At 43.3% G+C, this 14805-nt stretch overlaps 1 protein-coding gene across 1 annotated transcript in view; it reads right to left on the bottom strand.

Moving 5' to 3' along the window:
* Window positions 1-5419: 5419 nt before the first annotated feature.
* The window catches only part of LOC139406244 (beta-1,4-N-acetylgalactosaminyltransferase 3-like), a 30868-nt gene continuing 21482 nt past the window's right edge, over window positions 5420-14805 (bottom strand). The window contains exons 13-20 of the mRNA XM_071148718.1: window positions 10622-10689; window positions 9216-10512; window positions 8880-9133; window positions 8624-8777; window positions 8054-8126; window positions 7802-7955; window positions 7418-7544; window positions 5420-7296 (exon numbers count right to left, since the gene is read on the bottom strand). Coding sequence (XP_071004819.1) covers window positions 7185-7296; window positions 7418-7544; window positions 7802-7955; window positions 8054-8126; window positions 8624-8777; window positions 8880-9133; window positions 9216-10512; window positions 10622-10689 — 2239 coding nt within the window. The 3' untranslated portion in view covers window positions 5420-7184. The remainder of the gene's footprint in view (window positions 7297-7417; window positions 7545-7801; window positions 7956-8053; window positions 8127-8623; window positions 8778-8879; window positions 9134-9215; window positions 10513-10621; window positions 10690-14805) is intronic.

Raw genomic sequence — 14805 nt, 5'->3', positions numbered from 1 at the left:
CGACTCCAACACTATCATTAAGTTTGCCGATGACACAACAGTGATAGGCCTGATCAACGACGAGACAGCCTATAGGGTGGAGGTCAAAGACCTGTGCCAGGACAACAACCTCTCCCTCAACGTGATCAAGACAAAGGAGATGATTGTGGACTACAGGAACAGGAGGACCTGGCACACCCTCATTCTCATTGACAGGGCTGTAGTGGAGCAGGTTGAGCGCTTTAAGTTCCTTGGCGTCCACATCACCAACAAACTAACATGGTCCAAACACACCAAGACAGTCGTGAAGAGGGCACGACAAAACCTATTCCACCTTAGGAGACTGAAAGGATTGGGCAAGGGTCCTCAGATCCTCAAAAGGTTCTACTGCTTCACCATCGAGAGCATCCACTGGTTGCATCACTGCTTGGAATGGCAACTGCTCGGCCTCTGACCGCAAGGCGTTATAGAGTGTTGTGCGTATGGCCCAGTCTTTAATTTCTTTTGGAGATTATTTCCTTTTCAAACAACCAAAAGTGACCAGGTGTAATCTGAATAAAGGGGAAAAGGCCATTCTTGAACATAGATGAGACATTCCTATTATTAACTATTAAAGCATTAGACCTCTCACTAAACATTAGACCTCTCATGTTAACATTAGAAGCCTACTCCCTAAGTTTGTTTTACTCACTGCTTTAGCACACTCTGCCAACCCAGATGTCTTAGCCGTGTCTGAATCCTGGCTTAGGAAAACCACCAAAAACCTTGAAATTTCCGTTCCTAACTATAACGTTTCCACCAAGATAGAACTGCCAAAGGGGGCGGTGATGCAATCTACTGCAAAGATAGCCTGCAGAGTTCTGTATTACAATCCAAGTCTGTACCCAAACAATTTGAGCTTCTACTTCTAAAAATTCACCTTTGCACTAACATGTCTCTCACTGTTGCCGCTTGCTATAGACCTCCCTCTGCCCCCAGCTGTGCCCTCGATACCATATGTGAATTGATTGCCCCCCATCTATCTTCTGAGCTCGTGCTACTAGGTGACCTAAACTGGGACATGCTTAACACCCCGGCCATCCTACAAACTAAGCTTGATGCCCTCAATCTCACACAAATTATCAATGAACCTACCAGGTACAACCCCAAATCAATAAACACAGGCACCCTCTTAGATGTCATCCTAACTAATTCGCCCTACAAATACACCTCTGCTGTTTTCAATCAAGATCTCAGCGATCACTGCCTCAATGTCTGCATCCATAATGGGTTTGCGACCAAACGACCACCCCTCATCACTGTCAAACGCTCCCTGAAACACTTCTGTGAGCAGGCCTGTCTAATCGACCTGACCGGGGTATCCTGGAATGACATTGACCTCATCCCATCAGTAGATGATGCCTGGCTATTCTTTAAAAGTGCCTTCCTCACCATCTTAAATAAGCATGCCCCTCTCAAAAAATGTAGAACTAGGAATAGATATAGTCCTTGGTTCACTCCAGACCTGTCTGCCCTTGACCAGCACAAAAACATCCTGTGGCGTTCTGCACTAGCATCGAATGATATGTGATATGCAACTTTTCAGGGAAGTTAGAAACAAATATACACAGGCAGTTAGAAAAGCTAAGGCAAGCTTTTTCAAACAGAAATTTACATCCTATAGTACTAACTCAAAAAAGTTCTGGGACACTGTAAAGTCCATGGAGAATAAGAGCACCTCCTCCCAGCTGCCCACTGCTCTGAGGCTAGGAAACACTGTCATCACCGATAAATCCACTATAATTGAGAATTTCAATAAGCATTTCTCTTCGGCTGGCCATGCTTCCCACCTGGCTACCCCTACCCCGGTCAACTGCCCGGCACCCGCCACAGCAACCCGCCAAAGCCCCCACCATTTCTCCTTTACCCAAATCCAGATAGCTGATGTTCTGAAAGAGCTGCAAAATCTGGACCCCTACAAATCAGCCTGGCTAGACAATCTGGACCCTCTCTTTCTAAAATTATCTGCTGAAATTGTTGCAACCCCTATTACGAGCCTGTTCAACCTCTCTTTCGTATCGTCTGAGATTCCCAAAGATTGGAAAGCTGCCGCGGTCATCCCCCTCTTCAAAGGGGGTGACACTCTAGACCCAAACTGCTACAGACCTATATCTATCCTACCCTGTCTTTCCAAGGTCTTCGAAAGCCAAGTTAACAAACAGATTACTGGCCATTTCGAATCCCAACATACCTTCTCCGCTGTGCAATCTGGTTTCAGAGCTGGTCATTGGTGCACCTCAGCCACACTCAAGGTTCTAAACGACATCATAACCGCCATCGATAAGAGACACAGTAATGTTACTGTGCAGCCGTATTCATCGACCTGGCCAAGGCTTTCGACTCTGTCATTCACAACATTCTTATTAGCAGACTCGACAGCCTTGGTTTCTCGAATGATTGCCTCGCCTGGTTTACCAATTACTTCTCTGATAGAGTTCAGTGTGTCAAATCGGAGGGACTGTTGTCCAGACCTCTGACAGTCTCTATGGGTGTGCCACAGGGTTCAATTCTTGGGCCGACTCTCTTTTCTGTATACATCAATGATGTTGCTCTTGCTGCTGGTGATTCTCTGATCCACCTCTACGCAGACGACACCATTCTGTATACTTCTGGCCCCTCCTTAGACACTGTGTTAACTAACCTTCAGACAAGCTTCAATGCCATACAACTCTCCTTCCGTGGCCTCCGACTGCTATTAAATGCAAGTAAAACTAAATGCATGCTATTCAATCGATCACTGCCTGCACCTGCTCGCCCGTCCAGCATCACTACTCTGGACGGCTCTGACTTAGAATACGTGGACAACTACAAATACCTGGGTGTCTGGTTAGACTGTAAACTCTCCTTCCAGACTCACATTAAGCATCTCCAATCCAAAATTAAATCTAGAATCAGCTTCCTATATCGCATCAAAGCATCCTTCACTCATGCTGCCAAACATACCCTCGTAAAACTGACCATCCTACCGATCCTCGACTTCGGTGATGTCATCTATAAAATAGCTTCCAACACTCTACTCAACAAACTGGATGCAGTCTATCACAGTGCCATCCATTTTGTCACCAAAGCCCCATACACTACCCACCATTGCGACCTCGCTTCATACTCGTCGCCAAATCCACTGACTACAGGTTATCTACAAGTCTCTGCTAGGTAAAGCCCCACCTTATCTCAGCTCACTGGTCACCATAGCAGCACCCACTCGTAGCACGCGCTCCAGCAGGTATATCTCACTGGTCACCCCCAAAGCCAATTCCTCCTTTGGTCGTCTTTCCTTCCAGTTCTATGCTGCCCATGACTGGAACGAATTGCAAAAAGGTCTAATGCTTTAATATTTAATCATTTCTGCCCTCCGAATTCATATTCGTTATATAAATAGCCCCTTTTAATTTTGTCTGGCTTGCCATTCCAAATAAAATGGAATATTTTTTGCTCATATAATTTAAAAAGCAGGTCACTACGTGTAGGCAAAACCAACCAAGGAAATTGGTTCACCTCTGATATGACTAAAGAGTTAATCAGGGTGATTTTTCCACAAATAGACAGGTATTTTCCTTTCCATGGTGGCAAGATCTTATCTATTTTTGCTAACTTTCTATAAAAATGTATTGGAGCGAGATAATGTCTTTATTTTGGGATTTGTATACCGAGTATGTCCACACCTCCTCCTCCTCATCTCCTTTACCATTTAATTGGTAAACTACACAGTAATGTAAAATGTGAATTTTATTTAGTGATCCAATACATAATATAGTAAATACACTTATCATAATTTGGTTTTAATCCAGAGAGGATAGCAAAAGTATCTAGATCCTTTGAGGCCGTGGAGAGATTCTAATTGTGGTTTTAAAAGAAAACATGTATCATCAGCGTACAATGATGAAACACCTTAGTTTTTAAGCCACAGATTTCTAATCCCTTAATATTATTGTTTGATAAAATTTTAACAGCTAACATTTCGATGGCAATAATAAATATAGTGGACAACCTTGTTTTACTCCTCTAGATAGTTTAAAACTTTCTGAGATGTAGCTATTATTTACTATTTTACACCTAGGGTTACTATACATAACTTTAACCCATTTTATAAGAGATTCCCCAAAATTGAAATATTCTAGGCATTTATATAAACTCCAGTTGTACTTTATCAAAAGCCTTTTCAAAATCAGCTATGAAAACCAGGCCTGGTGTCCCCGATATTTCATAGTATTCTATTGTTTCCAGTACTTGTCTTATATTATCTCCAATGTATCGTCCATGTAAAAAACCTGTCTGACTAGGATGAATCATATCTGACAATACTTTTTTAATTCTATGTGCCAAGCATTTTGCTAGAATTTTTGCATCACAACACTGAAGTGTAAGAGGTCTCTAATTTAAACTTTTATATACCACTTGGGTCCTGTTTCAGTAATACTGATATCAGACCTTGTTGCATGTCTGATAATCAACCATTTATATAGGAGTGGTTAAAACATGCTAATAAAGGTCCTCTGAGTATATACAAAAAAAACGTGTATACTTCCACTGGTATGCCATCCAGCCCTAGAGTTTTCCCAGACTGAAAGGCTTTAATTGCATCAAGAAGTTCCTCCTCTGTAATTTGTTCTTCACATGAGTCTTTCTGTACAGATGTTAATTTTACATGGTTATTAGGATAAAAAAATCCATACAATTAGTTTCAGTTAGTGGAGATGGACTGAAACAAAAACATATTCTTAAAGTACTTTACTTCCTCTTTCAAAATATCATTTGGTGAATCATGCGTGACTCCATCATTTGTAACAACTGTCTGTATGTTAAGCAAAGTTTCTATCAGAACAATGTTCTCCTTTTTAAGTTCATTCACTTCGGGTTCAATCGTATTGACTGTCCCTTTTAGCTTGTTTGTTTCCTTCTCCAATGTCGCAGATTTTTCGTCACTCATCTCGAGGCTTGCCTTCAACTCTTTTATATCCTTACTGACTAATTCAAGCATACCCAGTTTGTCATTTATTGATTTTAACAGATCGGTTTCGACCTTTACCATTCCCGGTGGTGAAAATATTAAATTGTCTGTCTGTAGAAGAGTCACGTTTTCGTTTTGAAATCGGTTCCCCTGTTTTACTCTCCATCATGTTTGGGTGTTGCTTGTTTTCGTAATATTTGTCGATAAATGTCTCTCGTTTTAAGATTTGTTTTGTGTTATTATCCAGATTGAAGGATATCACCCACCAGATTGTGTAGTGCTAATATTTAGTCTAACTTGCCGATATTGAATATTACGTTTTTGTCTTGAGGTGCTCGACATAACGTTCAGTCCGCCATTACCTGTCTCAGTCCCGCCCTCTCTGTGTGTTCTTTGTCACGTTGCCGAGTGTGTGTAGGCCCTGTTGCAATCAGACAAGACATTAACACCATAGAGAATTATTTATTTCAGCTTTTATTTCTTTCATCACATTCCCAGTGGGTCAGAAGTTTACATACACTCAATTAGTATTTGGTAGCATTGCCTTTAATTGTTTAACTTGGGTCAAACGTTTCAGGTAGGCTTCCACAAGCTTCCCACAATAAGTTGGGTGAATTTGGGTGAAGTACGTTCATCTCTAGGAGACAGAACACGTGTCCTTCCTGAGCGGTATGACGGCTGTGTGGTTCCATGGTGTTTATACTTGCGTACTATTGTTTGTACAGATGAACGTGGTACCTTCAGGCGTTTGTACATTTCTCCCAAGGATGAACCAGACTGGTGGAGATCTTTTCTAAGGTCTTGGCTGATTTCTTTTGATTTCCCCATGATGTCAAGCAAAGAGGCACTGAGTTTGAAGGTAGGCCTTGAAATACATCCACAGGTACACCTCCAATTGACTCAAATTATGTCAATTAGCCTATCAGAAGCTTCTAAAGCCATGACATCCTTTTCTGGAATTTTCCAAGCTGTTTAAAGGCACAGTCAACTTAGTGTATGTTAACTTCTTACCCACTGGAATTGTGATACAGTGAATTATAAGGGAAATAATCTGTCTGTTAACAATTGTTGGAAAAAGGACTTGTGTCATGCACAAAGTAGATATCCTAACCGACTTGCAAAAACTATAGTTTGTTAACAAGAAATTTGTGGAGTGGTTGAAAAACGAGTTTTAATGACTCCAACCTAAGTGTATGTAAACTTCCAACTTCAACTGTATACACAAGGTCCTGTGATACTCCTAATCCTATTGTGAAATAGAAAACAACATTTAGCATTTTTAACTGACATGTTCAGGTTGTACTTCCCAATTCCAAAGGTTTTCTCATTTTAGAGGAGCTGTAGAGAAGGCGCAGTGTTGCATAAAAAATTGTTAACTTGCATAAAATATCTCCCTAAGCCTTTGGGTGCGGGATCCTCTTAAGTATAATCCATAGAAAATTAAATGGACAGCGCTTTGAAGGACACATTCAATAGGCACAATGTCACATCCAAGAGTCAGTGGTAGAGCTCTGAGGTAGTAGAGCTATGCAGCAAGCACTCGGGTGAATTCAGGGCTTCATGATGCACATTGCTTTAAGGGAAATATCCCCATCCAGTACAGTAAACCCCCCATGCCTCAATAATAGTCTCTTCTATCAGAAGTCATCCCTTTTTCCCCATCTTAATTAATTATATTAATAAAACCATGTTTTAAACTGAAATAAAGTGTAACATTGGTGCACCCTGTCATTGTCAATAAATAAGCAAGGTCCTGATTACATACAAATACTGTATGATCACTGATATTTAACAAGATGTGTGTGTGTGTGTGTGTGTGTGTGTGTGTGTGTGGACTGATTCAGACTTGGGTGAGTGGACTCTCTGGCTAACCAGTAGTACTGTGGACCTCCATGTTAAGATTTAAGTACCTCTGCACTAGTTCAGGAGTGTCTTCTTCCAGGACAGTTAGTACTATGTTCTGTATTTCATAATCACCACACCCTCAAACAGTTTGAATGACAGGAGATATCACCCAATGGTATGTCAGGAATCTCCTCTGTCCTGCCCTCTCGTTAACCAGTCGACAGCTGTAAATGGCTGATGCGAGGAGTGGGGACATTAAAGTGCGCCAGTTTCCTTGATTTCCTTGTGGCCACGGATGTGTCGTCGTGAGTTACAGCTGCGTCGTAGTGGGTTATGGCTGCATCATTGTACAATTTGGCTGTGTGGTTGTGGGTTACGTGCCACTGCGTTGAGTGCGCCGGTTCCACATGCCACGTTTAGAATGGTAGTGATGCAGGAAGTTCCTCAGGTAGATACGCTCCACCTCCAGACCCGACTGCAGAATCCTGACACAGAGCAACAGAATGCTATTAATGATCAGATTGTTAGAGCAGGCATGAGCAATAAAACACACACAGACATGCACCAAACAACCCAACACAGATAAACAAACAAACACACACACACCTGTCCAGCAGCTCCCAGTCCTCCCCGCCCCAGCGGTCAGTGAAGTCGTGTGTGTTCATGCCTCCTGCTGCATCCAGGTCAGACTTATAGATCCCCAGCAGACCAAACCCATTCACCTCCCAGTAACCTGGAACACAGCGAGAGACGAGAGAGAAATAAAGAGAGGTGGAAGTGTGTGTGTGTATATCAGTGGAGGCTGGTGAGAGAATCTATAGGAGGACGGCCTCATTGCAATGACTAGAATAGAGTCAATCATGTGGTTTCCATATGTTTGATGTGTTTGATAACCATTATATTTATTCCATACCAGCCATTAAAATGAGCCTGTCCTCCTATAGCTTCTCCCACCAGCCTCCTCTGATGTGTATGTGTGTGTGCGTGTACCTCTGGGCTCCTTGGGCGTAGCCCCACAGTCCAGTCTCATGACGATGGGGGCGAAGGCCATGTGTCCCTCCACACAGTGTTTCCTGACTGAGTCGATGATGGAGGGGGGGAAGTGGATGTGAAGGTCACACAGAAACGCTATACTGTGCTCATCCTGGGGAGGAAGAGAGAATATTTATGCCCATTTCATGAAACTAAGGACACAAAACAGGACACACCCTGTGATGGTGTCACTGAGGATGTCATACTCACAGTGATGAGGTCGATGCCAGCCTGTAGACCAGCGGAACGCTCAAAGTTTCCACTCAGTTTCACGTACTGGTACCTGGTACACAGAGGCATGAATCAGGGGTGAAAGTAAGCCATACGATTAAAACATTAGCCTATCACAATAAATAAAATAAAGATGCCAACAAAACTGTAGGCTATAACACCATCATTTACCATTACCGCATCTCAGCCACTTGAAAAATGTGTAAATTGAGTTGAAAACGGGTAGTATGTGCTACAAAATCTGGTGTGGTTTCGTCTCTGCGATGAGAATGTTGTGACATTTTGCCAAGGCATAGATGAATGTCCGAGACAGAGACAACAGTGGAATGCATCAACCTAAACTCAATCTAGGCTCCATGTGTCTCAATTCCAAAATGTCATTCCACTTTTTTGTGATTTGTAACAGATGTCTTTCCATCACTGTTTGGATGCTGAAGTTATTTTAGAGTGGAGGAATGTGCCCAGGTAGTCTACGGGAGCCTTTAAGGTGATTTGTTTGACAATGTTATTAACATTTTATGACTTGTGCTTATGGCACACTCTGCGTACCTGTGCAGCGTGGATGCCTTTAGTGCTGCCTCTATATCCATGTCAGTGCTGTTGTAGTCAGTGATGATGAGGTTGAAGTAGGGGTCTCCAGTGGTCTGGTAAAGACCCTCCATGTCAACTATCAGCTGCTGCACCCAGCGGGCCTGGTTCTTTACTGAAACACACAAGCACGTACACACAGAGTAATACATCCTTATGTCACCATACAACATTAGGAGAGTAACAGTGTGTGTGTGTGTGTGTGTGTGTGTGGTACCTGGTACTATGAAGTGTACAGTGGCAGCCGGGTTCCAGTGGAAGCCTAGAGGCTTGCATAGCAACGTCTCAGGGGCACGGCGAAGGACTCCCCTGGGGCGAGATCGATTATGGCGAATCAGAGCATAGATGTAGTGTGACAGACGAAGGTGTTGGCCAGTCATGTCCCTTAGCTCCAGCTCCAGGAAGTACCTGCTGCCCTGAATCCCATCCACTTTCCTCTCAACATTCAGCACACGCACCAGGGAGAAATGCCTAGGGAGGGACAGAGGGACAGGGTTAACACAAACTTCCACACACACATATACTGTACACACACGCGCACACACACACTGACCTGTTGTGTCTGTGGTTTAGTTTGTCCATGAAGGCATTGACGACAGGCAGAGCATCACTAGGGCGGAGCAGCAGGTTACCAGACACGTTACAGCTTAGGTCTATCCAATCAGAACGCATCGCCTGGAGGTTAACAGGGGTCACCTGGAATGTCTGAGCCCAGTTCACCTCAGGGTCAAACACCGGTGGAGGCGTGGAGTCATAAGCCAGCCCCTCCTCCTCTTCAGAGTCTCCCCCAAGACTCCATAAAGACTCACTCACACCCATCTCCTCCCCCTTTCTCTCACCCTCCCCCCCTCTGTCAATCCCTTCAACCAGATGGTTCCTTCCTCTGACCTCGCCAGGGGGAAGAGCCCTGTGGACTGTGTTGTCATAGTCAGGTTGCGGTCGTGAGTTTATACGTGTTTGTGCTCGGAGGATGATATCTGTATCTAGGTCCTGGACTCTCTTCCTAGTCACAGTTGCTTTGTGGTACAACTTCACTAGAGGTGATTTAATCTTAGTCCCACCCCTCTGACCAGGCTGTTGAACGCGCCGGCGCCTCCCTTGCAGCTGGGGTAGCCGAACTTGTGGTCTGTCTCTGTCTGCTGATCTGTCTGCTAGTCCGTCTGCTGGTCTGTCTGCTAGCTTTTCTCTGTCTGCTGGTCTGTCTCTCTCTGCTGGTCTGTCTCTCTCTGCTGGTCTGTATCTCTCTGCTGGTCTGTCTCTGTCTGTTGGCATGTTCTGGTCTAGTTTTTGTGGTGAAGGTAAAATCTTTAACCCAGTTGAGTTCTGTTCTGCTGGTCCCTCTCTTGGTCTGGGTTGATTTTGGTCTGCTGGACCCAGATCTTCTCTGTCTGCTGGATTCCCTCCTGGTTTCTGTTCCCCTTTTCGGGACTTTTTTTTTTGTGCTGGTCTGAGCTGTTCAACTGGTCTATCTGCTGGTCTGTCTGCTGATCTCAGCTTTTCTTCTGGTGTATTCTGTATAGGTTTATGTGACCCAGGACCATGAGGGATCTCTAACCCATCCAGTTCTGTTGCTCTGGTCTGGACTACAGCTGCTGCATTAGATCCTCTCCTCTTCCTCCTCCTCCTCTTCTTGTATGTGAGAGTATCAGACATGTTTCTATGTGTAGGTGCCCTGTCGGCCTGTGGCAGGGAGAAGAGTTTGCGTTGTCGTCTCTTGGCGTAATCGTCATAGTCGTCTCCATAGTCAGGAGGGGTGTGGTCTGTCTCACTAGCCCCTCCCACATTTGGAGGAGCCTCGCCATCTAACCCCTCCTCTGGGACCGCCTTTCTCCTCATCAAGATGCCAATATCTACCAGTCAACACACAGATGGAGAAGAGTGTTCATATAAAACGAACGCTGACCGATGACATTTCATATACTTTTTAACAGAAGAAAAATGTATGTGTGTCTCCCCTACCTCTGGCTCTGTTCTCTCCCTCCTGCCCCTCTGGCTCATCCAGCCGCATGTACCTGGAAAAGCCATACCTAGAGAGTGGAGATAAGGAAGGGAGTAGAAAGGGAGAGAATTTCATCATTGCACTCTGTCTGTCTCTCTCTCAGACACCATTATCCATAACATCTGTGATAGCACCCTGCCCTCTGCTGGATCGTAATGGTAATGACCTCATACAGGATAAGCCTCTGCTCAGACCAGGGCCCGGTTTCCCAATAGCGATGGAATTTAGGCTAACGAGCATTTTAAAGATGCATCTTTCCTACAACGGCCAAAGATGTAACATTCGTTTCCCAAAGAACCACGCAGAGAGAATGTTAAGTTCGTCATTAAGGCATAGTGTTGATACTGATAGGATCGAAAGAAAGGCTGCGCTGCATTAGTATCGGTCTTATTGTGGATGGCTGTTCACAAATCTAAATGTGTATTTAAACCCAATAATGGTTGAATTAAAGAAGTTTAAGCTGCCTATCAATCATTTTTTTTGAAACCAGTGGAGAGTCAGTGAAAAACGTGCTCTTGCAACAGCTGCATAGTGCGGATTACAGCCTATGGAATAAAAGTGGGGCTTTTATTGTTCAATCTGATTCATGCTGATAAAAAAAGATATATCCGTAGGCCTAATGGACACATGCTAAAGCTCGCACACTTTTGATAGACTTAAAAGGGGCAATCTGTAGTTGCTACATCCATCTTTTGACTTATAAGTTATATACAGTTGAAGTTGGAAGTTTACATACACTTAGGTTGGAATCATTAAAACTTGTTTTTCAACCACTCCACAAATTTCTTGTTAACAAACTATAGTTTTGGCAAGTCGGTTAGGACATCTAGTTTGTGCATGACACAAGTCACTTTTCCAACAATTGTTTACAGACAGATTATTTCCCTTATAATTATCTGTATCACAATTCCAGTGGGTCAAAAGTTAACATACACTAAGTTGACTGTGCCTTAAAACAGCTTGGAAAATTCCAGAAAATGATGTCATGGCTTTAGAAGCTTCTGATAGGCTAATTGACATAATTTGAGTCAATTGGAGGTGGATGTATTTCAAGGCCTACCTTCAAACTCAGTGCCTCTTTGCTTGACATCATGGGAAAATCAAAAGAAATCAGCCAAGACCTCATAAAAAAAATGGTGGACCTCCACAAGTCTGGTTCATCCTTGGGAGCAATTTCCAAACACCTGAAGGTACCACGTTAATTTTTACAAACAATAGTACTCAAGTATAAACACCATGGGACAGCGCAGCCGTCATACCGCTCAGGAAGGAGACGAGTTCTGTCTCCTAAACTTCTGACTCACTGGGAATGTGATGAAAGAAATAAAATCTGAAATAAATCATTTTCTCCACTATTATTCTGACATTTCACATTCTTAAAATAAAGTGGTGATCCTATCTGACAGGGAATTTTTACGAGGATTAAATGTCAGGAATTGTGAAAAACTGAGTATAAATGTATTTGGCTGAGTTGTATGTAAACTTCCGACTTGAACTGTATATATATATATCCATTGATTCTTGAAGAATATAACTTATAAATACCTCATGAGCTTAGTTCAACTGTCACACTCCATGGGAACCCAAAATATTAGCTTGTTTTACTCCAATGTTTGTGAACATTGTGAATGTAAACAAACACTGTACAGCCTCATAACATGGTTAAAACAATAACTTTATCATGGATGGTCAGACCTTGTATCCATAGCTCTGTTTATTCATCTGAGAGTGGTTACATTTCTCCAGGCGGGCAGGTGCGGGCAGCAATCGGTTGAAGAGCATGCATTTCGTTTTACTAGCATTTAAGAGCCGTTGGGAGGCCACGGAAGGAGTGTTGTATGGCGTTGAAGCTCGTTTGGAGGTTTGATAACACAGTGTCCAATATATCCTCCAAACACTGGCTTCGAGGTCATTATCAGTTTTATATAAAGTGTTACCGACATATTTTCATTAACTTTATTTTGATGATTTTATTCATACTATTTCATCCTTCCAGAAGATATAGTCCCGAAACAAATCTAGGGTTGCTACCCAAGCCGGCTGGTCGGTCGTTCTATTGGTTCGGTTGCCAGAGACGCGACCCAGCTGTTCGTTCCAAATGTTCCATTGCAAAACTGGCTGACAGCGTTCTTATCCCTAACTTGCTAGCTAGCCAACTACAACTAACTTACAGTCACGTCAAACAGTGCAGACAACAGTAGATGCATTTGTTTAAGCTGTTTTCTAGTGACATTTATTTGGATACATCCATAACAATGAACTAATGAGGCGCGATTTCACATGGCATAGAAAATGTACTCTCTGTTAGGACACTAACGTTATTCAGAGGAGCTAACCAACAGCACAATTAACACAATAACTTCAAACTGAAGCTGGAAAGACTGCAAATTAGCTGCACTTCGTTTCGTTTGACCTTTTTCAATTGACATTTGTATATCCATAAAAAATTATGCCAGCTGATTCATGACTTCGACTGGCTGAAAACGCTGCCTGCCTCTCTCTCGTCCCGACTCCCGACCCCAACAGGTTCATTACTATGGGACAGTTGGAGATCGAATTTGAATATTGAAACAATGTTGCAAATGTCGGACAGACAGACAGCAAAAAGTAATGTGAGAAGTTTATTATAGTGGAGATCAAGTTTATAACTTCCCTGCCTGGGCTGATGAGACAGTGGATTGTGCTGTCAGATGGAACAGAGTAATAGGCATTTTAATGTCATAGATTTAGCCGGTGGTAATTTGTGGAATAGACACCGGCTGGAATGCGTTTTCAACCAATCAGCAATCTGGATTAGACCCACCCGTTGTGTAAACGGCTAAGGGCTGTGTCCTGGCACTCCGCATTGTGTGCTAAGAACAGCCCTTTTAGTCATGGTATATCTGCCGTATACCACACCCACCCGGGCCTTATTGCTTATTAAGTATACAGTGCATTCGGAAAGTATTCAGACCCCTTGATTTCTTTCACATTTAGTTACGTTACAGCCTTATTCTAAAATTGATTAAAAAATAATTTTTTAAAACATCAATCTACACAAAATACCCCATATGACAAAACTGCTTTTCAGAAATGTTTGCATATAAAAAAAAAAGCAAAAAAAATGAAATAACTTATTTACAAAAGTATTCAAACCCTTTGCTATGAGACTCGAAAATGAGCTGCATCCTGTTTCCATTGACACTCCTTGAGATGTTTCTACAACTTGATTGGAGTCCACCTGTGGTAAATTCAATTGATTGGACATGATTTGGAAAGGCACACACCAGTCTATATAAGGTCTCACAGTTGACAGTGCATGTCAGAGGAAAAACCAAGCCATGAGGTCGAAGGAATTGTCCTTAGAGCGCTGAGACAGGATTGAGTCGAGGCACAGATGTGGGGAAGGATACCAAAAATGCATCATTGAAGGTCCCCAAGAACACAGTGGCTTCCATCATTCTTAAATGGAAGAAGATTGGAACCACCCAGACTCTTCCTAGAGCTGGCCGCCTGGCCAAACTGAGCAATTGGGGAAAAAGGTTATTGATCAAAGAGGTGACCAAGAACCCAATGGTCACTCTGACAGAGCTGCAGAGCACCTCTTTGGAGATGAGAGAACCTTCCAGAAGAACAACCAACTCTGCAGAACTCCACCAATTAAGCCTTTATGGTAGTGGCCAGACATAAGTCACTCTTCTATAAAAGGCACATGACAGCCTGCTTGGAGTTTGCCAAAACAACAAGATTCTCTGGTCTGATGAAACCAAGATTGAACACTTTGGCCTGACTTCCAAGCGTCACATCTGGAGGAAACCTGCCACCATCCCTACGATGAAGCATGGTGGTGGCAGCATCATGCTGTGGGGATGTTTTTCAGTGGCAGGGACTGGGAGACTAGTCAGGATCGAGGGAAAGATGAACAGAGCAAAGTACAGAGAGAACATTGATGAAAACCTGCTCCAGAGCGCTCAGGACCTCAGACTGGGGCGAAGGTTCACCTTTCAACAGGACAACGACGCTAAGCACACAGCCAAGACAATGCAGGAGTGGCTTCGGGAGAAGTCTCTGAATGTCATTGAGTGGCCCAGTCAGAGCCCGGACTTAAAGCCGATCGAACATCTTTGGAGAGACCTGAAAATAGCTGTGCAGTGACGCTCCCCAT

The sequence above is a fragment of the Oncorhynchus clarkii genome, chromosome 1 (assembly GCF_045791955.1).
Source record: "Oncorhynchus clarkii lewisi isolate Uvic-CL-2024 chromosome 1, UVic_Ocla_1.0, whole genome shotgun sequence".
In the NCBI taxonomy this organism is placed as follows: Eukaryota; Metazoa; Chordata; class Actinopteri; order Salmoniformes; family Salmonidae; genus Oncorhynchus; species Oncorhynchus clarkii.
The sequence above is the reverse complement of the archived record's forward strand: the minus strand, read 5'-3'. Positions and strand labels throughout refer to the sequence as shown.